General features: G+C 61.0%; 1 protein-coding gene across 1 annotated transcript; it reads left to right on the forward strand.

Moving 5' to 3' along the window:
• Positions 1-212: 212 nt before the first annotated feature.
• Positions 213-23540, forward strand: SBF1 (SET binding factor 1). Its single transcript, XM_011942263.1, has 43 exons — positions 213-276; positions 978-1060; positions 2527-2665; positions 4033-4118; positions 4586-4723; positions 4819-4974; positions 5058-5168; positions 5789-5894; positions 6017-6149; positions 6241-6349; positions 6423-6536; positions 6657-6734; positions 7190-7303; positions 7389-7517; positions 7600-7698; positions 7779-7983; positions 8077-8189; positions 9041-9190; positions 9531-9599; positions 9681-9839; positions 9919-10187; positions 10261-10433; positions 10511-10584; positions 10662-10857; positions 11082-11209; positions 11657-11835; positions 11958-12094; positions 12209-12416; positions 12698-12894; positions 12972-13109; positions 14946-15023; positions 15380-15561; positions 15647-15826; positions 16424-16525; positions 16596-16781; positions 16975-17101; positions 17173-17303; positions 17375-17605; positions 21684-21791; positions 21888-22099; positions 22754-22841; positions 22908-23039; positions 23125-23540. The coding sequence occupies exons 1-43, from the start codon at positions 213-215 to the stop codon at positions 23221-23223; spliced, it is 5910 nt and encodes a 1969-aa protein (XP_011797653.1). The 3' UTR covers positions 23224-23540.
• Positions 23541-24190: the final 650 nt, after the last annotated feature.

The following is a 24190-nucleotide window of genomic DNA, read 5'->3' on the forward strand; positions in this document are numbered from 1 at the left end:
ATGCAGGGTGTCTTGGGTTGGGGATTAGGAGGGCGGATAGCTTGTCTTGCCTGGATCTGGACATCCTGTCTGGAGCTGCTGGGTGCAGGACCAGGGTGCTGAGGGTGCACAAGTCCTGCCTGAGGCAGCATCCCAGTTGCTAGTGGTTACCAGCTGGAACCTCTCAGGAAAGGTGGGGAGGGGCCCTGAGAACGTAAATGCCTGTGCCGGCCATGACTCTTTCACCTCGGAGAGTGATGGTGGCCGGCGCCGGCCCATCTGCAGGCCCCTCACCTGGTGAGTCAGGGATCGCCTTCTGTGCCCTGGGGCCAGCATCAGGACTAGACAGACTGCCTCTGCCCGGCTCTTCACCCAGAAGGGCCCTGATCACAGCATGGCCAGTGCTGAGGTGTCTTTGGGAGCAGGAGACACATTTGATCTGGCCCTGACCTGGCCAGCGGCCTTCCAGCTCCAGCAGCCAAGTGTGCATCTGCCTGGGAGGAGGGGCTGGACCCCTTGCATCTGAGAAAAAGACCTTTTACCCCATGGCCTCGCCTCATCCTGACTGTGATGAGCTGGCTGCATTCTTGAGCCCCATCTACTGTCCCCACCCACGTTCCTTCCCGCCCTCGGGAGCGGGCTGGGGCTGTTTGGGACGGCCTCAACTGCCTCCCAGCCTCCACCCTGGGAGCCGGAAGGGGTCCGAGGCCTTGGGTCAGAGCTGCTCTGGTCTGATGGGCAGGGGAGGTTGGGGGGACGGCTGAGGAAGCTGCAGGGACCCTGCACATGGCCTGCTGCTGCGGCTGAGGGAGCCATGTGCATGTTGGGGTTGGATGGGTGGTGTCGCAGGAAGGTGCTGTCCTTCCTTCTTTTCTTCTCTTTTCCTATAGCTGGGTTCCCTGCAAAGCGGCAGAGCTGGCCAGGGCTGGTCTTCGTGCACGGTGGGCAGTGTGGTGGGGGAACAGGAGAGGCTGCCATCGTTCTTTGCTTCCCCACAGCACACGCTGGCCTGGGCCAGCCCTCCAGGCGTCAGAGCCTGGCACTGGTGATGGGGTGCTGCCAGCAGATGACAGAACGCGAGGTCTGTGTTCGCCTGCCCGCCCGCCCGCCTTTCAGGCCTGCAGTCTGTGTGGGGCTGGCCGCAGGGACATTGGTGCAGGAGGAAGTGCTTTTTGAGGAGCTTTCAGGACAGGAGCCCTAGTGTTGTCCTTGGGTGGCCCCTCGGCCCCATGTTCAAAGGTGGAGGGGCAAGAAAACCTTGGTGCCCTGTGCCACACAGCACGTTGTGTGGATTCGTCCTGTTGCTGAGGGGAGGAGCGGGGAGGACACCCTCCTTCCTGTCTGATCTGAGGTAAAGGCAGCACTCGGGTGGGCAAGGAGCTCCGCTGCTGGAGGTCACTCCTGTGGCTAAAGGGCTCAGGTGGGGTGGGTAGGGACCCCGGAGAGACATGGCAAAACCCCCCACATGCCCCTTGGAGGCCAAGATGTGGCCAAGATGTGGCCTGGCCCCAGACAGCACAGAGCTGAGGTGCAGGCTGGGACCTCAGAACGGGGAGAAGGAGAGCTGCTCACAGCCCAGGGCTGCAGGGCCCTCCATGGCCTGCTTTTCCAGGGACCAGCTGTGTTCTGTCATTCCCTGGGGCTCCGGAAGGTGCCCTGTACTTCTGACTGAGGAACCTGTTTGTTTGTGGGGTGTGAGTTCGTTGGGTGTGGGGAGGATGGTCGTGTAGCTGCCTGTATGTGTTCTACAAGCCTTAATTAGTCTGTGGTCCGTCCCAGCCAAGCTAACAGGTGCACTAGCAGTCACTGGGGTGTGGCGGAGGGAGGTCGGTCCTAGGGTCCCTGTAGGCCCCAGGCTGGGGCAGAGCTTCCCAGGGGAGGGGGTGCTCTGTGGGCTGAGGCCTGAAAGCTGCTCTGAGACCTGAAGGGCCAGTCTGGGGCCGTCATGGCACAGAGGAGCTCAGGGAGAGATGCCTGCTTGGCCTGCTGGGCCAGCCCAAGGAGAGTGGAGCTCAGGGCTGGCTCTTTGGAGGGTAGAGCCCTGCAGAGGACTTAAGGCTGAGTGAGAGTTGGTGCTTTACAAGACAAATGGGATGGAGAGGGTCAAGGTAGGCAGTGACCTGCCACTTTGCCCATCCTCCTGGGGAAGACTGCCTTCCCTGCCTGGCCTGGGGGAGGCTGCAGTGCAGGGACTGCTGTCCCTGTTCATAAACCCCCTTCCTTCCTCCGCCTGCTGCCTCGTGGCAAGAACTGGGTGAGCCCTGGGTGCCAGCCAGGGCTGGGCCCAGATGGTGGTTTGGGGCCGAGCACAAGGAGGCCTTTGGGGGAGTGGGCGGAATGGGGGAGGAGCCGCAGCTCAGGGCCTGTGCCTGAGTGAGCTGTGCTTGGGGGTGTGGAGGTAGGTGTGGCGCCCGCAGACACCTGGGCCCCCACCAGTCTGCCGCCTGTCCTCTGCAGAGTGTCAGTGGTGGGTGGGGGAGGGGAGCAGGAAGCTGAGGTTTTGTGAGTCAGAATTGGCCCCTCACCGCCCCACCATCTCCCACTTAGCAGCAACCTGCCCACTGCCTACTTCCTTGGCTCTGCCTCCATAACCCTGGGGGGCGGGTGGTCTCCCTGCCTGTAGGGGACCTGTGGAGCGTGTGCCATTGGGCTGCCAGGGTTGCTCATCTGTTCCCAGGAGGAGCAGGCACGCTGGATGTGGGGCTGCAGCTTCCTGGGGGTCGGGGTGGGGGTACACGAGGTGATCTGTGTTGAGTATGACCCCCCCTTGCCCGTCTGGCTCTGCTGCCTCCGCCAGGTGGGTGGCGGTGTTGAGGCCCATCCAAGCAGAGGATGGGCACAGGCCCTGGGGACCTGTGGGTTGTGTGGAGGAGAAGGCAGGGAGGCTTTCGTCTTTCTTGCTGCACCTGCTCCGTCCTCCACAAGCCCTGGGAGGCCTGTGGAGCCATCCTGCAGCGGGAGCCACACCCTGAGTATCCCGCTGTGGTCCTGACCACCAGGCCTCCTGGTTTGGCTCTCTAGGGGTGAGCCACAGGCAGGCACCTTTAGCCCACCAGTGTGGACTGGGCCTGGAAAGAGTGCCCTGGGTGTGGTTGTTGGGGGAACAGAGTAGAAGGGACTTCGAGGGCTCTGGGGCCCCAAGGAGAGGAGGGATCTCTTGGGGAGATGTAGGCCTCTTGGCTTTCCCTGCCCTGAAAGCCTCCTGGCCCAGGGGAGCTTAGGCTGTGCTCAGCACCCATCCTGTGGCCTTTGTACAGGGAGATTTGGAGACAGGGAGCAGGCCTGGATGCGACCACCATCCCACTCTTCTCTGAGAGCTGCTGGATCCCAGTGCTCAGGAGGCTGTCTGGGCATCCTTCAGTGGTCGTCCTGGACCAAGTCTCCATCCTTCCCGTCTAGCTGCTGTCCCTCTGGGTCCTACTGGCTGTGGGGATGGTGTTCTAACAGGCAGTTGCCAAACTCTACCTTCTGGGACCTGTACTGGGGACCTGTCTCTGAGGCAGCTGGGATAGGGAAGAGTCTGGGGCTGTGGGCGCAGGGGATGTCCCCTAGCCTTGTGGGGCTGAGGCTTCTTGAACCCCACACAGACAACACGTGTGGAGACGTGAGTCCTCCACACGCCCGGCTGGGCCCAGGGCTGGTGGGTGACAGGGAGCTCTGGGGGATGCCCACTGTTGGGGGGCTGAGAGCCTAAGTGGGGGCCTGGCTGTGGCGGCAGATGCTGTGGGGGCTGTGGAACAGTCCTGAACTGTTGGACCTTCGATGGAGGGCTGCTGTGCTGTGTGAAGCTGGGCTGGTCAGGCTGAAGGAGGTCTCTGGGATGGGATCGGGGAATGGGGATGGTAGTGGCAGGGGCTTCTCTACTCTCAGGTAGCCTTGGGGTCTGCAGCTGCCCAGCAGACTCTGCATACAAAACTATTTTTAGGGAACTGAGGCTGATCTGGTGCCACATGAGGGCCTGGTGGGTGGGAATGTTTCCACACTGCGATCCTCAAGCCTCCTGGTGGATGGCGGGGCGGGTCGGGTGCTCTGACCACCTGTTCTTGTCCTCAGGGAGTGGGGAAGGCCAGGGCCAGATTCTGCAGCGCTTCCCGGAGAAGGACTGGGAAGACAACCCATTCCCCCAGGGCATCGAGCTGGTAAGTGGGGGGCATGCTGAGACGGTGCTGGCAGGTGGGGGGGTGGCAGGTTGGGACGGCAGGTGGGCACAGCCCTGTCCTCGTCCCTGACTGAGGGGCCTCTGCAGTGCCCGGCTCCCCACTGGGTGAGGGACCAGACAGCAGAGCCGCTGTTGGGGGGTGTGGCCGGCTTGGCCGACGGGCTGCTTGGTGCTCGTGTCACTGTGTCATGTTGTCACTCACTCATGATGGTAGGGACTGTTCTCCCATCGTCTGGTCCTTGCCCCAGGTGGGGAGATCAGAGGCTGTTACTCCTTTCAGTCGGAGAGACTGATGCCCAGGAGTCCACGTGTCCCCAGGGTCTCCAAGCAAGGAGCTGCCTGTGTGTGTTGGAGCCTCCAGGCCTGGCAGTGCAGACGTTGGGGCAGGTGGGCTGGTTCCTGCCACAGGTGTAGGGGGAGGAGCTGACTGCTGAGCCCTCCCTGCAGTTTTGCCAGCCTAGCGGGTGGCAGCTGTGTCCCGAGAGGAATCCACCGACCTTCTTTGTTGCTGTCCTCACTGACATCAACTCCGAGCGCCACTACTGCGCCTGCTTGACCTTCTGGGAGCCAGTGGAGCCTTCACAGGTCAGCTTGGGGCCTCTGGGCATGGCATGAACAAAGCTGCATCCTTGGGCCATGGCCAACTCCCCCTGCCCCCATCTCCTCCTGACCCCCAGCAGGAAACGACGCGCGAGGAGGATGCCACAGAGAGGGAAGAGGAGGATGAGGGAGGCCAGGCCCACCTGTCTCCCACAGCGCCTGCCCCGTCTGCCCAGCTGTTTGCACCGAAGACGCTAGTACTGGTGTCTCGACTTGACCACACGGAGGTGTTCAGGGTGAGGCGGGCAGCTGGGACGGCGAGGCAGGACGAGGGTGCTTCCATCGGCTGTCCCACCACTCCCCGCTCTGGTCATTGCAGAACAGCCTCGGCCTCATCTATGCCATCCACGTGGAGGGCCTGAATGTGTGCCTGGAAAATGTGATTGGGAACCTGCTGACGTGCACTGTGCCCCTGGCTGGGGGCTCACAGGTGGGTTTTGGGGGCAACTGATGTCTGCACAGCCACAGGCCCTCCTGCTGGGGCCCTTGTAGGTATTTGGAGCCCAGCCAGAGCCACACACAGCTGGAGGCCTTGGATGCTCCCTCCTGTGTCCTTGTGCCACCACTGCCCCCGACAGTCCTGGCCTGCTCACCTGGCCTTTGCACCTGTGCTTTGGGCCTGTGTCCTTCAGCCTCTCTGTCCGCTCCTTCGATGGTGTGTGCCTGTCTCTGGATGTTGGTGTCAGCTTGTCTGTCTGTTTCCTGCCCCGTGCCTGGGTGTGTTGGGGTGTCTAACTGTGTCTTTCTGCCCGTCTGTCTTGTGCAGCTGGACTCTGTTGAGGAAGGAGCGGTATGGATTCTTTGTTTCTTCTGCCCACCTAGGCCCCATCCGTACCCCCAGTCAAAAGCAGCCACTCCTGTCCTGAGTTTTCTCTGCAGCTGCTTGAGACAACAGAGGCAGGGCATGGCATTTCCCTCTTGCCATGTTGCCCATCCCAGCCAGTCTCACCTCGGGTCTGTCTGTCCACCAGGGTGTGCCTGGGGCCACAGAGCTCTGGGCTGACTTAGATCTGGTCAAGCTACTGAGCCCCGATCCTTCTTTTTTTGCAGAGGACGATCTCTTTGGGGGCTGGTGACCGGCAGGTCATCCAAACTCCACTGGCTGACTCGCTGCCCGTCAGCCGCTGCAGCGTGGCCCTGCTTTTCCGCCAGCTGGGTGAGCCTGTCTGTCCCACCCCTGCATGGCTTCCCCTCGGGGGCTGGTAGTCAGGGATGTGGGGTCTTGCTCTGCCTGGGTAGGGGCCCAGGGTCCTTTCCAAGTTTCTCCTCTTCCTTTAGGCATCACCAACGTGCTGTCTTTGTTCTGTGCCGCCCTCACGGAGCACAAGGTTCTCTTCCTGTCCCGGAGCTACCAGCGGCTCGCCGATGCCTGTAGGGGCCTCCTGGCACTGCTGTTTCCTCTCAGATACAGGTGACCCCCACCCGGCCCTCCCAGCCCCTCCTGCTGGCCCCTTTGCCCAGCCACGTCCCCTGGCTCACTGCGTCCTTTGGGGCCTGCACAGCTTCACCTATGTGCCCATCCTGCCGGCTCAGCTGCTGGAGGTCCTCAGCACACCCACGCCCTTCATCATTGGGGTCAACGCGGCCTTCCAGGCAGAGACTCAGGAGCTGGTAAGGGTTGTGCTTTGCGTCCACCTCGGCCTCAGCCTGCGGGTCCCTGACTGCCGGCTCCCTGGGTCCGCAGCTTGACGTGATCGTTGCTGATCTGGATGGAGGAACGGTGGCCATCCCCGAGTGTGTGCACATTCCACCCTTGCCGGAGCCGCTGCAGAGTCAGACACACAGTGTGCTGAGCATGGTGAGGGACACCACGCGCAAGCGGGAGCCTTGGGGGCCTTTGGGATGTGGCTGCCTGGCAGCACGGGCAGTCTGGAGCTGGGGCCAGTGTGCAGCTGCCTGCTCTGTTCTGTGCTGGCAGGTCCTGGACCCGGAACTGGAGTTGGCTGACCTCGCCTTCCCTCCACCCACGACGTCCACGTCCTCCCTGAAGATGCAGGTGGGTGTCATTGCTGCTCCTGCATGGGGACCCTGGGCACTCAGGCTGCCCCGCTCATGTCTGCTGCCACTGACACAGAAGGCACCACCCTCAGGCTGGCCCCGGCTCCTGTAGCGTAAGCGGGAAGGGGCCTGGGAGCAAAGCAGCTGCCAGCAGTTGGGTGTGGCGGTCGTGAGTGGTGCAGGTGAGGCGGCAGGGGCCCAGCAGGGGCTGGAACTTGACCTCTGGTCACAGGAGCCCTTGAGGGTGCTGAGCAGGAGTGCCTCATCCAGACAGTTTCAGAGTTGCTGGTGGCCCTGTGTGCAGAATGGCGGGAGGGACAGAAGGACGGGAGCGGGGCAGCCTGGGGAGGCCTCTTCCCAGCTTGGGGTGGGGGGTGTATGGAGGAGCGCCTGAGGGACCTGGCGTGGGGGTGGGTAGGCCTGGCTTTCGCCTGCAGTCAGCTCTCCTCCCAGGACAAGGAGCTGCGAGCCGTCTTCCTGCGGCTCTTCGCTCAGCTGCTGCAGGGCTATCGCTGGTGCCTGCACGTTGTGCGCATCCACCCAGAGCCTGTCATCCGCTTCCATAAGGTGGGGCACCTGGTGGCTGGGGGTGGGGTGGGAGATAAGTGCCTGGTGGAGACCCCTGAGGGACTGACCTTCTTGTGTCCCCCAGGCAGCCTTCCTGGGCCAGCGTGGGCTGGTGGAGGATGATTTCCTGATGAAGGTGCTGGAGGGCATGGCCTTTGCTGGCTTCGTGTCAGAGCGTGGGGTCCCGTACCGCCCCACGGACCTGTTCGATGAGGTGCACCCCCACCCCGCCCGCCCAGCCCCTGCCCCGGCTCTGCCTGACCACGGCTTACCTAACCTCCTGCCCACCCCGCTAGCTGGTGGCCCACGAGGTGGCTCGGATGCGGGCAGATGAGAGCCACCCCCAGCGCATCCTGCGCCACGTCCAGGAACTGGCAGAGCAGCTCTACAAGAACGTACGAGGGTGGCAGGACGGGAGGGCATCGCACCACCTTGATCCCTTGGCCGCTGCGCCACACTTCCCATCTCCCCACAGGAGAACCCGTACCCAGCCGTGGCGATGCACAAGGTACAGAGGCCCGGCGAGAGCAGCCACCTGCGACGGGTGCCCCGGCCCTTCCCCCGGCTGGATGAGGGCACCGTGCAGTGGATCGTGGACCAGGCTGCGGCCAAGATGCAGGGTGCACCCCCAGCTGTGAAGGCCGAGAAGAGGACCACGGTGCCCTCAGGGCCCCCCATGAGTGCGTAATGAGGAGGGACGGGGAGGCAGGTCCCGGGCGTGGCCCAGGACAGGCGTGGGGTCAGGGGTCCGAGTGTACGTGCTCTCCCCGCAGCTGCCATACTGGAGCGATGCAGCGGGCTGCATGTCAACAGCGCCCGGCGGCTGGAGGTCGTGCGCAACTGCATCTCCTACGTGTTTGAGGGGAAAATGCTTGAGGCCAAGAAGGTGAGGGCTGTGCAGGCTCCAACCGGGCCAGGGCAGCGGGTTTCAGAGGAGACCCAGGCCACGCTTCGCCCTCGTGGGTGCTGACCCTGCCCCGGGGCCTCCTCTGCCTGACAGACAGCTGGGGGTGGCTGGGCTGGCCTGAGGGCAGGTGGGCGCCGGGTCTCCTCTCTTGACCTCAGTGAGTGGTGGGTCAGGCCTGCGTGGGAGGCGCAGCCAGGGAGATTTACTTCCATTTGTAGAAATCAGAAGGTTTCAGTAGTATGTTTCCTCTGCATCCTTCCCCTTAAGTTGGGTAGGCCCATACGTGACCTGTTCCTCGTACTTAATGGAAAACAGAGCTTGCTCCCTGCTGTTTTGCCCTCTGTGATGCTCACTGAACACCTCTGGGGTCTTTCATCATGGCCAGTTGGAGTCTCTTGTTTTTCATTGGCTGTGTGGTGTCCTTTTGGGGCGGCCAGTTTTGTGATGAACGATGTAGCAATAGAACACAAACTCCAAGCCTTTCTGTGGCCGGGCCTGTGCCAGGCGAGTCACTGAGCCCTGGCCAGCCAGGCAGCTCTGAGCCTGTGAGCAGGGGGGGCCCGGGCCACAAGGCCTCTCTCCGGAGCGCATCTCCCTGCCGGCTCACAGGTGAGCGTCTGTGTCCTCGTGTCTGGCCTGGTGAACTTGTACTTGTGGAGCTGCTGGGCCCACTGGAGGTTTTAGTCTTTATTGGTCAGCAAAGCCCCAGAGTCTGGGACACCCCACCTGAAAGGCATTTGGGTCTCCTGGACTCCTGCTGCCCTCCCTGCTTGGGCCCCCAGTGGGTCTTCTCTGTGCCCTCGGCCCATGTCTCCTTTCCCCACCCGCAGCTGCTCCCTGCCGTGTTGAGGGCCCTGAAGGGGCGAGCTGCTCGCCGCTGCCTTGCCCAGGAGCTGCACCTGCATGTGCAGCAGAACCGTGCGGTCCTGGACCACCAGCAGTTTGACTTTGTCGTCCGTATGATGAACTGCTGCCTGCAGGTGAGGCCAGGTCCCCCATCCTGCCAGTGGCATGGCGCATGAGCGGGAACAGGCAGGGAGACCCTGGTCTGCGAGTGAGAGTGGAGAGGGTGCAGGAGACTCCTGTGCCAGTGGGCAGGGGTCCTGGGTCTGCAGGGAACACGGTGGAGAGAACCGTTGTTGGGGGCAGGTGCTGGGACCTGGGGTTTCCTGATGTTGAGCCTCGGAGGCAGCCCTGGGGAGCTGGAGCCACGGTGTCAGGTGCTGGTCCGCGGTGGCTACGGGAGTGGTGGGGGCGTGGTGGGAGGTGAATGCTGCCTGGGAGGGGAGATGTCCTGACAGGCTTTCGCTTTGCCTGCAGGACTGCACTTCTCTGGATGAGCATGGCATCGCAGCTGCTCTGCTGCCTCTGGTCACAGCCTTCTGCCGGGTGAGTGGTGGCATGGCTGAGGTCTCCTTCCCAGTCACTTCCTGGCTGCGTCCCGCTGACCTTCTCCCCTGGCTTCTGCAGAAGCTGAGCCCGGGGGTGACGCAGTTCGCGTACAGCTGTGTGCAGGAGCACGTGGTGTGGAGCACGCCACAGTTCTGGGAGGCCATGTTCTATGGAGATGTGCAGACTCACATCCGGGCCCTCTACTTGGAGCCCACCGAGGACCCGGCCCCTGCCCAGGTGCGCAGGGAGTCCCGGGGCTGGGGACTGGGGGCTGGGGGCAGTGCGGCCTCAGCTCATGCCTGTGGTGCTGTGGCAGGAGGTTGGGGAGGCACCTTCCCAGGAGGACGAGCGCTCTGCCCTGGATGTGGCTTCTGAGCAGCGGCGCCTGTGGCCAACCCTGAGCCGTGAGAAGCAGCAGGAGCTGGTGCAGAAGGAGGAGAGCACGGTGTTCAGCCAGGCCATCCACTATGCCAACCGCATGAGCTACCTCCTCCTGCCCCTGGACAGCAGCAAGAGCCGGCTACTTCGGGAGCGCGCTGGGCTGGGCGACCTGGAGAGCGCCAGTAACAGCCTGGTCACCAACAGGTGAGGCGGGGACTGGAGGTTGGGCCCATTGGAGTGGGCGGGGCCCATGCCCACAGTCTCTTCCCTGGCCCAGCATGGCTGGCAGCGTGGCTGAGAGCTATGACACGGAGAGTGGCTTTGAGGACGCAGAGACCTGCGACGTGGCTGGGGCTGTGGTCCGCTTCATCAACCGCTTTGTGGACAAGGTCTGCACGGAGAGTGGGGTCACCAGCGACCACCTCAAGGGGCTGCATGTCATGGTGCCAGGTACGAGGGTCGGGGCTGGTGACACCCCCTTGGATGGGTGGGGCTGGATGCAGAGTGTGAGAACTACCTTCCCCCAGACATCGTCCAGATGCACATCGAGACCCTGGAGGCCGTGCAGCGGGAGAGCCGGAGGCTGCCGCCCATCCAGAAGGTTTGTGGGGGCCGGCAGGGCTGTGGGCGCCCAAGGCCGGGGCTGCATCCTGAGCTCCTGCTCTTGTTTTCGAGTAGCCCAAGCTGCTGCGGCCGCGCCTGCTGCCCGGTGAGGAGTGTGTGCTGGACGGCCTGCGCGTCTACCTGCTGCCGGATGGGCGTGAGGAGGGTGCGGGGGGCAGTGCCGGGGGACCAGCATTGCTCCCAGCTGAGGGCGCCGTCTTCCTCACCACGTACCGGGTCATCTTCACAGGGATGCCCACGGACCCCCTGGGTGAGCCTGCAGACCCTCTGGCCCTGTCGCCCCCTCCCGCCAGGGATGAATGGACTTTCCCTGTTTCTCCCACCCTTTTCTCGGGGGTTGTGGATCCCCATGGGAAATGGGCCTTTGTCTGCTCCTTCCCCACCCACTTGGGATCCCCTGTAACTGTGATACGCTGAGATTCTGGGACCCCCCCTTATCTTCCTTGCTTCTGACTCTGCCTGGCCTGTCCTAAGTTGGGGAGCAGGTGGTGGTCCGTTCCTTCCCGGTGGCTGCGCTGACCAAGGAGAAGCGCATCAGCGTCCAGACCCCTGTGGACCAGCTCCTGCAGGACGGGCTGCAGCTGCGCTCCTGCACATTCCAGGTGGGGCGTGGTGCACGGGTGGGGCTCTCGTTCCCGCCCTGGTCTTTCTCGTGCGAACCGGTCTTTCTCGTATGAACCATTTTTAAGCCAGTTTCCACCAGTGGCCCTGTTGTTAGGCCTGCGTGTCTGGGGCCCTCACCGTGGCTCTTGAGTTGACGTCCACTGTTTGATATGCAGTCTTTGGGTCCTTGTCCTCTTCTTGGGGCGCCGACCCTCAAGTGCATGTCTTGGGTGTGCCTTGCAAGCCCAGGCCTCACCTCACAGCCACTGAGATTTCACGTTTACACAAATGCTTGCCTTCGTGTGACATGGGCACAGGCCTTTGCCTGTGCCTTGCTTCTCTCTGTGTCATGGCTGCAGGAAGGGGAGCCTGGCACCTGGCAGCGTCAGGGTTGGGGAGGGGCTGGGGGCCACCCAGACTCCTAAGGGTTGCTTTTTCTGACGCAGCTGCTGAAAATGGCCTTTGATGAGGAGGTGGGGTCTGACAGTGCCGAGCTCTTCCGCAAGCAGCTGCATAAGCTGCGGTACCCGCCAGACGTCAGGGCCACCTTCGCGTTCACCCTGGGCTCTGCCCACACACCTGGCCGGCCCCCGCGAGTCACCAAGGACAAGGGTCCTTCCCTCAGGTGTGGATCTGGGTCCCCAGCCGGGGCAGCTGGGCCTCAGCCATGAGTTTCTGCTCCAAGCGTCCTAAGCCCCTGTGCCTGTCTCTGTCCCTTTTTCTCACCTTGGTGACTCTGTGCCCCAGAACCCTGTCCCGGAACCTGGTCAAGAATGCCAAGAAGACTATCGGGCGGCAGCACGTCACTCGTAAGAAGTACAACCCCCCCAGCTGGGAGCACCGGGGCCAGCCGCCCCCCGAGGACCAGGAGGACGAGATCTCAGGTGGAAGGGCGGGGTGGAGTCCTGGGTGGTCTCTGGATGCTGACACTCGCCAGGGAGGATCAGGACAGGTGGAGCGGCCTCTGGGTGACGACCCGGTGTGCCTGGCCCGCACAGTGTCGGAGGAGCTGGAGCCCAGCACGCTGACCCCGTCCTCAGCGCTGAAGCCCTCCGACCGCATGACCATGAGCAGCCTGGTGGAAAGGGCTTGCTGCCGCGACTACCAGCGCCTCGGCCTGGGTACCCTGAGCAGCAGCCTGAGCCGGGCCAAGTCTGAGCCCTTCCGCATTTCTCCAGTCAACCGCATGTACGCCATCTGCCGCAGGTGAGGGCCGGCCGGGGTGGCCGGGGTGGTTGGCAGGTGGCTGAGTGTCTTTCCTGCCTGCTGTGGGCCTGGGCCACGGCTCCTGGTCATGTCAGGAATGTGGAGGGGGAGAGGGCAGACGGACGGGCCACAGGGTTGTGGGCGTGTGCTGGAGGTTCCCGTGGCTGAGCTGGAAGTGCCTCCTGCTGGGAGCCACGGGCTGGCTCCTCTTGCCCTGCTTGGGGCGTGAGCCCAGAGTGGGTGGGGTCGCCAGCCGCCTTCATGCCTCTGCCTCCTCACAGCTACCCAGGGCTGCTGATTGTACCCCAGAGTGTCCAGGACAACGCCCTGCAGCGCGTGTCCCGCTGCTACCGCCAGAACCGCTTCCCCGTGGTCTGCTGGCGCAGTGGGCGGTCTAAGGCAGTACTGCTGCGCTCTGGCGGCCTGCATGGCAAAGGTGTCGTCGGCCTCTTCAAGGCCCAGAACGCACCTTCTCCAGGTACCTCCTGCGTCCTGCCCTGTGCCTGCCCTGCCCTATCCCACCCTCCCCTGCCTCAGCTCCACGTCCTCCTCCAGGCCAGTCCCAGGCGGACTCGAGTAGCCTGGAGCAGGAGAAGTACCTGCAGGCCGTGGTCAGCTCCATGCCCCGCTACGCGGACGCGTCGGGACGCAACACGCTTAGCGGCTTCTCCTCAGCCCACATGGGCAGTCATGGTGAGGGCGCTTGTGGGCAGACGGTGGGGCCGGGGGCACTTTAGGGGGCTGTGGTGGCATTTATGGTTTGGCAGGCAGGCCGTGGAGGGGCAGAAACGGCGTTTGATCATGGATGTTTGGGTATGGGATGAGGAGGATGCCGTGGGGCAGGGGCGGGAAGCCTGCCCAGACCAGGTGTGTGCCCTGACCTCTTGTCCGCCCTGACGTCCTGCTCTCTCTGACATCCTGCCTGCTCCGACTGCCCTGCTCTCCACCTCTGCGTCTGCTGCAGCTTCCTGCAGGGGCCTCCAGGTGCTGCCTCTGCGTGGCTCTGTCTTCTCATTTCCCACAGCCTGGAAACATCCCAGATGCTCCTCTGTCTTGTTCCCTCCCAGTGTCACTGTTTCTCCTCATCCCCCACCCTCCGCCCTCCCCGATCCCCCCATCCAGACTGTCTTTGGAGCCTCTGGCCTGGCTCTGCCCGCTGCGTGGCCTCTGTCCTCGTGTGTCCTGATTCCTTGGGCCTTGCCCGAGCTGGCCTTGCTATCTCTGTCCCCACCGCCTCGCACACTTTGCAGGCGCCCGACACACACCGAGGCGGACTGGCCCCTGGACGGGGTGGCAGGTATGCCCCACACTCACTGTCTGGAGCACCTGTTCTCTAGTTCAGAAGTGGTTTCATTTTTCTAGATATCATGTTCTATGGTTCTGTCTTACACTCACCCTGTCTTCCTGCCTTCCCACCTCTGCCAGAAACCCTGAGTGGCACCTGCGGGTGGGCCTGCCCCTCCTGCCCATGTCTGTGCCTCCTGTGGAGCCTCTTTTGCGTCTCCGACCATCCTCAGTGCCAGTGGCTGCTGCCTCCCAGTGTCCTTCTCAGTGCCCGGCAACACTCAGGGCTCAGCTTCCCTCAGCTGTAGTTGTGGCTTCTAGTCCCAGCTCTGACCTCTTTATAAGGACCCACTGGGCCCTGGTTGGCATCCAAAGCAGGCTGGTGCTGCGTCCTCACCGTGAGCTGGGTGTCTGCAGTGTGGCCGCCGTCAGAGGGTGCAGGGTGTGTCGGGCTGGCATTGTGCTTGGCCCGTAGTGACCACTTGGTGGGCGAGGGGACATTGCCTCTCTCAGTCCCACCCTCGGGCTCTACAGAAGCAGGTGAACCTAAGGCAGGGCCAGGCGCCCAGAGACCCACTGTGGACCCCAGGCATCTCCCAGCCCTTTGGGCTGCCACTTCCTCTTGGGGCCTCCCCGTACCTTCAGGCCACGTCGTCGGACTGTAAGCCTCAGCCTAGGACTCAGATCTGCCTGTATCCTGGACTGAGCTGCTCTCCATCCTTTTGGACTGGGCTCAGGCTCTGAGCCCCCCACCTCCCCTCTCTGGGAAGCCTCCAGGTCGCTGGTCTATTCTCCAGGCCACACCTCTTGGTTACCTTCTGTTGCTATGCCCTGGACAGAGGCCTCTGCATGCCCGTCTGTTGAGAGTTCTGAGCTGTGCCCGTCACAAGCCCTGGTCCCCTGAGTGGAGGACAAAGGCCAGGGTGTGGAGGAGGGACTCAGAGACAGACTTGCTCTGAGCTGGCTTACGTGGGAAGAGAGGAGGTGTTCAGGGGAGAGCCCGGGATCCCCACCACACAGCCCTTCTGCTGCCACAGAGTACTCTGCGGACTGCCCTGCCCTGGCAGAGAGGCCCGCACCAGGACGGCTCTTCCCACTCTCCTGAGATCAGGGACTTGGGGCTGACGGCTGCTACCTCCAGGCTCCCTGGGGGCTTGGTGGGAGCCTCTGGCCTGTAGGCACCCCCAAGCTGGGCACCCCCAGGCCTGGGGCTAGGCCTGAGCCTTCTCTCTGCTGTGCCCCCAGTTCCCAGCCCCAGAGCCAGGGTCACCACGCTGTCCAACCCCATGGCGGCCTCGGCCTCCAGACGGACCGCACCCCGAGGTACCGTACCCAGCCTGCACAGGCCACCCCTTAGTTGGGGCTGGCGGCCTCTAGTGTGCACTGAGTTATTGCGGGCACTAATGTCTCCCTCCACGCCTGACACTAACGACCCGTCTCCCGAGCCCCAGTCCTTACCTACCTGACCCGTGAGTCCTGCCCTAGAAACTAACACTGGCTGCCACCCCACGTCTCAGCACCTGTGTGTTCCAGCCCTCCTCTCGCACGGCCCTGCCGGGGTCCTGCCAACCACCCCTGCCCTGGGAGCTCAACCCCCTCCCTGGAGGCCAGGCCCAGCCAGCCCCAGGTAAGTGGTGCCCTGGCCCCCCTCGGGTGCTTACCTGGCGTCTTCTCCACAGGTAAGTGGGGCAGTGTCCGGACCAGTGGGCGCAGCAGTGGCCTTGGCACCGATGTGGGCTCCCGGCTGGCTGGCAGAGACGCGCTGGCCCCACCCCAGGCCAACGGGGGCCCTCCCGACCCGGGCTTCCTGCGGCCGCAGCGAGCAGCCCTCTACATCCTCGGGGACAAAGCCCAGCTTAAGGTGACTGGGCTGGGGCGTGGGGGTGGGGCTGGGCAGGGGGCTTGGGCCTCACGTGTCTCACGGTGCTCGGCCGGGTTCTTTTCAGGGTGTGCGGCCAGACCCCCTGCAGCAGTGGGAGCTGGTGCCCATTGAGGTATTTGAGGCACGGCAGGTGAAGGCTAGCTTCAAGAAGCTGTTGAAGGCGTGTGTCCCAGGCTGCCCCGCTGCTGAGCCCAGCCCAGCCTCCTTCCTGCGCTCGCTGGAAGACTCGGAGTGGCTGATCCAGGTCTCCGCACTGCCCCTGTCCCTCTGCCCACCTTGGTGCTGGGCCTACCCCTTGGCTAGAGCCAAGCGGACGGGTCTAGGTTTGCTTGTCTGAGAGTGTGGAGCACTGGAAGGAGGAGGTGACAGCCACTTCCCACCCCGGCTCTGGGCCTGGAAGGCAGCTGGCAGTGAGAGTGGCCAGGGCCTGGGCATGGGTGTGTCGGAGCAGCTTGCTGGGCCCAGGTGGGCTGATGACCACACGGGGGATGCGGTTTATGGTTCTGGGCCTCTGCTGCATTCTTGGGGGTGGGTACTGACAGGACGCTGGCTCGGGGAACACTGAAGATGGGGCCCTGGGCATCTTGAGGGACAGGGACGTCCCTCGGTCCTAGAGGGCTTGGAAGGAGGTGGGCTGTGGCCAGCAGGCTGGAGGCGGCGGTGGTTGGCATGCCCAGAGCAAGCTGTGTCGGTCCAGTACTGTGCCCGCATACAGGGGTCAGAGGGCTGTGGACAGGGCCTGCCTCTCCGGTGCCTGTGGACGTGCGGGTCTCTAGCCTGGTGAGCGGCGAGGCGGGAGGGCGGCGGGTCCCAGAGGTGCTGAGGCCGCCTGTCCCTGCAGATCCACAAGCTGCTGCAGGTGTCTGTGCTGGTGGTGGAGCTCCTGGATTCAGGCTCCTCTGTGCTGGTGGGCCTGGAGGACGGCTGGGACATCACCACCCAGGTGTGTGGCGCATGGGGTGGGGTGGGCCAGGCTCCCGGGCTCCTCACTGACCCTCCAGCGGTGCTGGCAGGTGGTATCCTTGGTGCAGCTGCTCTCAGACCCCTTCTACCGCACGCTGGAGGGCTTCCGCCTGCTGCTGGAGAAGGAGTGGCTGTCCTTCGGTCACCGCTTCAGCCACCGTGGGGCCCACACCCTGGCTGGGCAGAGCAGCGGCGTCACACCCGTCTTCCTGCAGTTCCTGGACTGCGTGCACCAGGTGGGCAGGCCGCTGTGTGGGTGGGCCGGGGCTGTGCACCCTGACGCTGACCCCTGACCCCTGGCCCACGCGGCGTGCAGGTCCACCTGCAGTTCCTGGACTGCGTGCACCAGGTGGGCAGGCCGCTGTGTGGGTGGGCCGGGGCTGTGCACCCTGACGCTGACCCCTGACCCCTGGCCCACGCGGCGTGCAGGTCCACCTGCAGTTCCCCATGGAGTTTGAGTTCAGCCAGTTCTACCTCAAGTTCCTCGGCTACCACCACGTGTCCCGCCGTTTCCGGACCTTCCTGCTCGACTCTGACTATGAGCGCATTGAGCTGGGTAGGTGGGGAGTCGGGGCTGGGACAGCCACGGGTCAGGAGGGGCCCAGGCTCACTGCTGGCCCTGTGCAGGGCTGCTGTACGAGGAGAAGGGGGAACGCAGGGGCCAGCTGCCGTGCAGGTCTGTGTGGGAGTACGTGGACCGACTGAGCAAGAGGACGCCTGTGTTCTACAATTACATGTATGCGCCCGAGGACACGGAGGTAAGCTGGGGCCTGGGTCGGGTAGGCAGCTCCTGTCCGACCCAGGTCCTCAACTGCAGGCCCACTCCCAGGTCCTGCGGCCCTACAGCAACGTGTCCAACCTGAAAGTGTGGGACTTCTACACTGAGGAGACGCTGGCCGAGGGCCCTCCCTATGATTGGGAACTGGCCCAGGGGCCCCCCGAGCCCCCAGAGGAAGAGCGGTCTGACGGAAGCGCTCCCCAGAGCCGGCGCCGTGTGGTGTGGCCCTGCTACGACAGCTGCCCACGGGCCCAGCCTGACGCCATCTCACGCCTGCTGGAGGTGCGTGTGGCCCTGGAGCAGGGTCTGGCCTGGCACCCCCTCCTCTTGCTCAGACTCCAGGGTTGTGCGTGTGTGTGCACTTGTACGTGCACGTAAGTCCGGTTACCCCTGGGGGTGGCTGTGGCTCCCCAGGGCCCCGCCCCACTCAGTGGGTGCTTCCAGACAGGGACCGGAGACCCCCAGGTCTCAGTACACAGCCGCCACTCTGGGCCCGCGTGTTTTCCCTGACCTGGCTTTGAGCAGCCCAGGCAACTCTTGAGGAGTCAGCCCTTAGAGATGACGGTGTTTTACTCCCTCTGCCAGACTGCCTGCCCCACCTGCCCTAATGTGAGCAGCTCTGGGTTCTTGCCCCGAAAGCTTGGGGTTGACATTTAGGCCTCTCTTACCCCTCTCTTACCCCTGTGCCATCCCTGGTGGGCCTGGACTGGACAAGGCAGAGACGCCTGGGAGGGAGAAAGGAGACTGAGGGGTGGCGGCTAGGTTGGTGTGTAGGACTTCAGAGCTAGGCCATGGGGGGACCTGCACTCAGCTCCCCACTGTTGGCTGCGTGGCCTTAGAGGTTATCTAAGCATCTTCGAGCTTCTGTTTCCTTGTGCAGAAAGTGGAAATGCTGATTCTTGCCTTACAGGGAAGTGGTGAGGCTGAAATGAGTCATTTATTTCAGTGACTTAGCATGGGGCACTCGGTCTGGGGGAGCACGGGAGTCATGGTTTGCGATGGAGGTGATCCACACACAGACAGCGGTCCCTTTTTCTCTCAAGCGAAGCTCATTGTCTTAAAGTTGGCGCGGTCCGATTGGTGCTGACGAGTCACTCAGCTTTGTGGTGACCAGCATCAGCTTGCTCTGTGATTTTCTATACTTGTGTTTTTTACTGGTCTGTGTGTTTATGTTTAAGGTGAGTTTCTTGGACACAGGATGTAGATGTAGTTGGGTCTTCCTGTTACCCAGTCTAATGGTTTTTTTTAATTGGAATTTTTAGCCCATTTTAATTTACTGTTACTATTGATGTGGCTGGCTTTAAGTCTGGCGTCTTGCTGTTTGTTTTCTCTTTGTCCCTTTGATTTTTTTTCCTTTCTGGCTTTTCTTTTTTTAAAAAATGTGTTTTTAGTATTCTTTCTACTGTGAGTTGAGCTGTCTCTCTCTGTGTTATGTTTCAGGAGTTGCCAGGGCTATAATCATCTGACTTGAAATTACATTACCCCGTTCACACCAGAAGAGCCTTACAGTGGTGTATGTCCACTCACGCCTTTCCTGTCCTGTTACTGTCACACATTTTACTTTTACATATGACATAAACACCCAGAATGGTGGTTTTTTGGTTTTTTTTTTTTTTTTTTTTTGGAGAGATGGAGTCTCTCTCTGTCACCCAGGCTGGAGTGCGGTGGTGCGATCTGGGCTCACTGCAGCCTCCGCCTCTGAGTTCAAGTGATTCTCCTGCCTCAGCCTCCCAAGTAGCTGGGATTATAGGCACCCACCACCATGCCCGGCTAAATTTTTTTTGTATTTTTAGTAGAGATGGGGTTTCACTGTGTTGGCCAGGCTAGTCTCAAATTCCTGACCTCAGGTGATACGCCCTCCTTGGCCTTGCAAAGTGCTGGGATTACAGGTGTGAGCCACCATGCCCGGCCCTGTTTTTGTTTTAAACAGTCAACTTTGTTTTAAGGAAATTAAGAAAGAAGGAAAACGTCTTCTATTTTTGCCGTCTTTAACATTCTTCATTCTGTCAGTATAATCTGGTCTGGTTATTATTTCTCTTCAGCCTGACGAATTTTTTAATATTTCTCGTAATACAGATCTGCCAGTCACAAATTCCCTCAGCTTTTGTTGATCTGAAAACATCTTTGTGCCTTTATTATGCAAAGGGCATTTTCTCTGGATATACAATTCTAGGTTGACAGCTTCTATTTTTTTTTTTTACATTCAGCAGTTCAACTGATGTCACTTCAAAAGATATCATTACTGCGCCAGGCACGGTGGCTCACACCTGTAATCCCAGCACTTTGGGAGGCTGAGGCAGGTGTATCACCTGAGGTCAGGAGTTCGAGACCAACCTGGCCAATATGGTGAAACCCCATCTCTATACTAAAATACAAAAATTAGCCGGGCGTGGTGGCACCTGTAATCCCAGCTACTCAGGAGGCTGAGGCAGGAGAATCGCTTCAACCTGGGAGGTGGAGGCTGCACTGAGCTGAGATCGCGCCAGTGCACTCCAGCCTGGGCGACAAGAGTGAGACTCTGCCTCAAAAAAAAAAAAAAAAAAAATTACTTTGTTTTCTGGCCTGCATTGTTTCTGCTTCGAAGTTGGTGTTCATTCTTATCCTTATAAACTGTGTATATGGCACCCTTTCATCCTCTGCCTTAAGATTTTGCATTCATTTTTGGCTTCAGCAATTTGACCATTGTGGTTTTTGCTTTCATCCTGCTTGGGGTCTGTGGGATGATCATTTTTGTCAAATTTAATACATTTTAAGCCACTGCTTCTATAAATTACTTTTTCTGCATAATCTCTCCCTTTCCTTCCGGGACTTTATTGTCCCATATGTTGCTGAGGCTCTGCTTTTTTCTTCTCAGTTTTTATCTTTGCAATTCATTTTGGATGATTTCTGTGGTCCTGTCTTCAAGTTCACTACTCTTTTCTTTGTTTTTAATATACTCAAGCCCATCAAATGAATTTTTTTATTTCTTGAGACAGGGTTTTGCTCTGGTTGCCCAGGCTGGAGTGCAGTGGCACAGTCATGGCTCACTGCAGCCTGGACCTCCCAGGCTCAAGCAATCCTCCTGTTCATTCAGCCTCTCGAGTTGCCGAGACTACAGGCCTGTGCCACATGCCGGCTTTTTTTTTTTTTTTTTTGTAGAGACAGGGTCTCCCTGTGTTACCCAGACAGGTCTCATAAACTCCTGGGCTCAAGCAGTCCTGTCACCTCGGCCTCCCAAAGTGCTGGGATTACAGGTGGGAGCCACCGCACCTGGCCCCATCTAATGAATTTAACCCTTTTTATTATAGAGATTCCCCATCTGATAAACTGTTATGTCCATCTTTTCTTTTAAAACTTGAAACACATTTATAACTTAAAAATATATATAAAGATGGGGTCTTGCCATGATGTTGCCCAGGCTGTTCTCACACTCCTTGGGTCAAGTGATTCTCCCTCCTCAGCCTCCCGAACTGTTGGGATGACAGGCGTGAGCCACTGTGCCCTGCCTGTGTTGTCTTTCTTTAAGGAGTCTGGGGTGCTATTCTTGCGGGTAGGTAATGAGCTTGTGGGTCAGCTTGGTCTGTCTGAGGCTTGTTTCTAAGCTTTGTTTGGGCAGCTCTCCAGCACCTCTAGAGAAGCTGCAGGGATAGAGCAGCCTAAGGTATGTGGCCTCTCCAGGGCTTCAGTTGGAGTTGTGTGTCTTTGTGCCTTCGGTGAGGTCTTGCCACACTGGCCTTTTGGAAGTCCGGCGTCTTTCAGCTTAACCTCTAGAATTTGGACTTGGCGCATAGCTTTTTTTTTTTTTTTTTTTGAGGCAGAGTCTCGCTTTGTCGACCAGGCTGGAGTGCAATGGTGCACTCTTGGCTCGCTGCAGCCTCCACTTCCCGGGTTCAAGCAATTCCCCTGCCTCAGCCTCCTGAGTAGCTGGGATTACAGGTGCCCGCCACCATGCCCGGCTAATTTTTGTATCTTTAGTAGAGACAGGGTTTCGCCATGTTTGCCAGGCTGGTCTCGAACTCCTGACCTCAGATGATCCACCCGCCTCGGCCTCCCAAAGTGCTGGGATTACAGGCGTGAGCCACCGCGCCTGGCCGGGGGGTGGGGGTGTGTGTGTTTTTAACTTACCCTGTTGGGGTTTGTAGTGTTTCTTGATTATGTTGTTTGATGCCTCTGGTTAGTTGGGGAAATTTTTCAACTGTTGTCCCCAAATATTCACTTTGCATATTTCTTCCCTCCCTTTGCCATCTCCCCCTGTGATCCAGTTACACACGTTAGGCCTTTCCATTGTATCTCTTTCCTGTATTTTCTATCCTTTCGTCTTTTCATGCTGTAGTCTGGATATTTCCTTTTGAACAAACTTTTCACTAATTCTCCCCGCCAGGAGCTGCAGAGGCTGGAGACAGAGTTGGGCCGACCCGCTGAGCGCTGGAAGGACACCTGGGACCGGGTGAAGGCTGCACAGCGCCTCGAAGGCCGGCCAGACGGACGTGTGAGTGAGGGCCAGTGAGCAGCCACGGTGGGCCTGTTGCTGGGAGAAAGTGGAGTCTGCCCAGCCGTGACCCAAGTCCCAACCTCCTGTTTCCAGGGCACCCCTAGCTCCCTCCTGGTGTCCACCGCACCCCACCACCGCCGCTCGCTGGGTGTGTACCTGCAGGAGGGGCCCGTGGGCTCCACCCTGAGCCTCAGCCTGGACAGCGACCAGAGTAGTGGCTCAACCGCATCTGGCTCCCGCCAGGCTGCCCGCCGTAGCACCAGCACCCTGTACAGCCAGTTCCAGACAGCTGAGAGTGAGAACAGGTATGAGGGGGCCTCCCCCTGCTGCATGGACACCTCTGAGCTGGTGTTCTGGGGTCCCAGGCAGTCCTCTGGTGGGAGATGCAGGTGCTTTTGAGGAGCTTGTCATTTAGGTTAGAAGGATCTGTTGGGAAGGCCACAATGATGGCCTAATTATACGCTACCATCGGGAGGGGTTTGGGGTGTTGAACTGGTGACCGCAGCCGACCACAGCCTGCAATGGCTGAGGGAGAAGCAGAGAGAGGGAGGTAGTGGGGCCCCCATGAGTCTGGAGCCTGGCAGGATCCATCCTGGGCAGCTGCTGCCGCGGCTGCGTCTACAGATTTACCTGCCCGGCATCCTTCTCCTCGTAAGGGCGATTGCCCTCTGTTGGGGGGCTGCTTTCCCAAGACCCTGAGGCTCTGCTGTGGGGATGCTCCCTGGAGTCGAGGGGGTGAGGCATCCTTCACCGTCTCCTTTCTGGGCCGTCTTCCTGGGCTTGCAGCCCCAAGGCTGCTTTGTGGCCCCCTGGCCAGTGCTCTGGGTTTAGGTCAGTTCTGGGGACAGGGAGCCTGGTCTTACCTCCTGGGCTGGGACAGCAGGTGGGGACAACTGCTGGGGCCTGGGCTTGGCTGGGCCATGACAGCCAACCTGGCCCTGGTTCTGCTGCAAATGCAGGTCCTACGAGGGCACTCTGTACAAGAAGGGGGCCTTCATGAAGCCTTGGAAGGCCCGCTGGTTCGTGTTGGACAAGACCAAGCACCAGGTGAGTGATCAGGTGGTCGGGGGGACTCGGGGGAAGGGGCTGCGCTGACTCTGTGGCCTCCTGCAGCTGCGTTACTATGACCACCGTGTGGACACAGAGTGCAAGGGTGTCATCGACCTGGCGGAGGTGGAGGCTGTGGCACCTGGCACGCCCACCATGGGTGCCCCTAAGACTGTGGACGAGAAGGCCTTCTTTGACGTGAGCCTTGGCTGGGGCTTGGGAGAGCGGAGGGAGGGGCTCTGCAGTGTGGGGGCTGCGGAGTCAGTAACCTGCCCTTCCCCAGGTGAAGACAACGCGTCGCGTTTACAACTTCTGTGCCCAGGACGTGCCCTCGGCCCAGCAGTGGGTAGACCGGATCCAGAGCTGCCTGTCGGACGCCTGAGCCTCCCGGCCCTGCCCGGCTGCTCTGCTTCCAGTCGTTACCGACCACTAGGGGTGGGCAGGGCCGCCCCGGCCATGTTTACAGCCCCGGCCCTCGACAGTATTGAGGCCCCGAGCCCCCAGCACTTGTGTGTACAGCCCCCGTCCCTGCCCCGCCCCGCCCCACCCGGCTGGCCCTAACTTATTTTGGCATCACAGCTGAGCACCGTGCCGGGAGGTGGCCAAGGTACAGCCCGCAGTGGGCCTGTAAATAGTCCAGCCAGCGGCTGCAGGCGAGTTTCTAGAACCAGAGTCTATATAAAGAGAGAACTAACGCCATGCTCCTGTGCCTGCCTTACCCACATCCCGGCTGCCTGTTCTAGCCTACCCAGAGGGTCCCATCTGCACCTATCCAGGCCCACCTAGTGGGAGGCTGGCATCTTTCTCAGGAGCCTTTCCTGGTGTCTGGGTCCACCCAGCTCAGCCTGCATGTCCCTGGGAGTGGCTTTGCTCTGGGGGCAGATTGAGCAGGAGGCTTCACTGGGGCCTTGCTTGATTCCCTCCAGGCCTCAGGGCTGGTCTAGGGGCCGGCATGGCTGGCGAGGAAGTTCCTATCCCTCCCCAGGGAGTGCAGAAGCTGGCATCACGGAGGCTTGGGGGCGTGAAAGGGTGGGTGGTCGTTTGCCCCCAGGAGGCTGTTGCAGGTCCAGAGGACACTTGAGGTGGACGGCAGCTTCCGGTTAGACCAGAACTGAAGGGATGGAGGCCAGACCCAGGAAGGGGGACAGCAGGCGCCCAGGGGAATGCGGGTCAACCACATCTGGCCCTCTGCAGGCAGCAAACGGCACCTGGCAGAGTGAGGGGGCCAGCGCCCATGGGTGACAGATCCTCTCCGTTCTTGGGAATTCTGTCCCAAAGGCCTCTCCTTTCCCTGGGGTCTCAGAGGGCCCCAGTCCTTCCCTTCTTGGTGTCACTGTGGCCCCGTCACT

Source organism: Colobus angolensis, unplaced genomic scaffold, assembly GCF_000951035.1.
Source record: "Colobus angolensis palliatus isolate OR3802 unplaced genomic scaffold, Cang.pa_1.0 Scaffold208, whole genome shotgun sequence".
NCBI lineage: Eukaryota > Metazoa > Chordata > Mammalia > Primates > Cercopithecidae > Colobus > Colobus angolensis.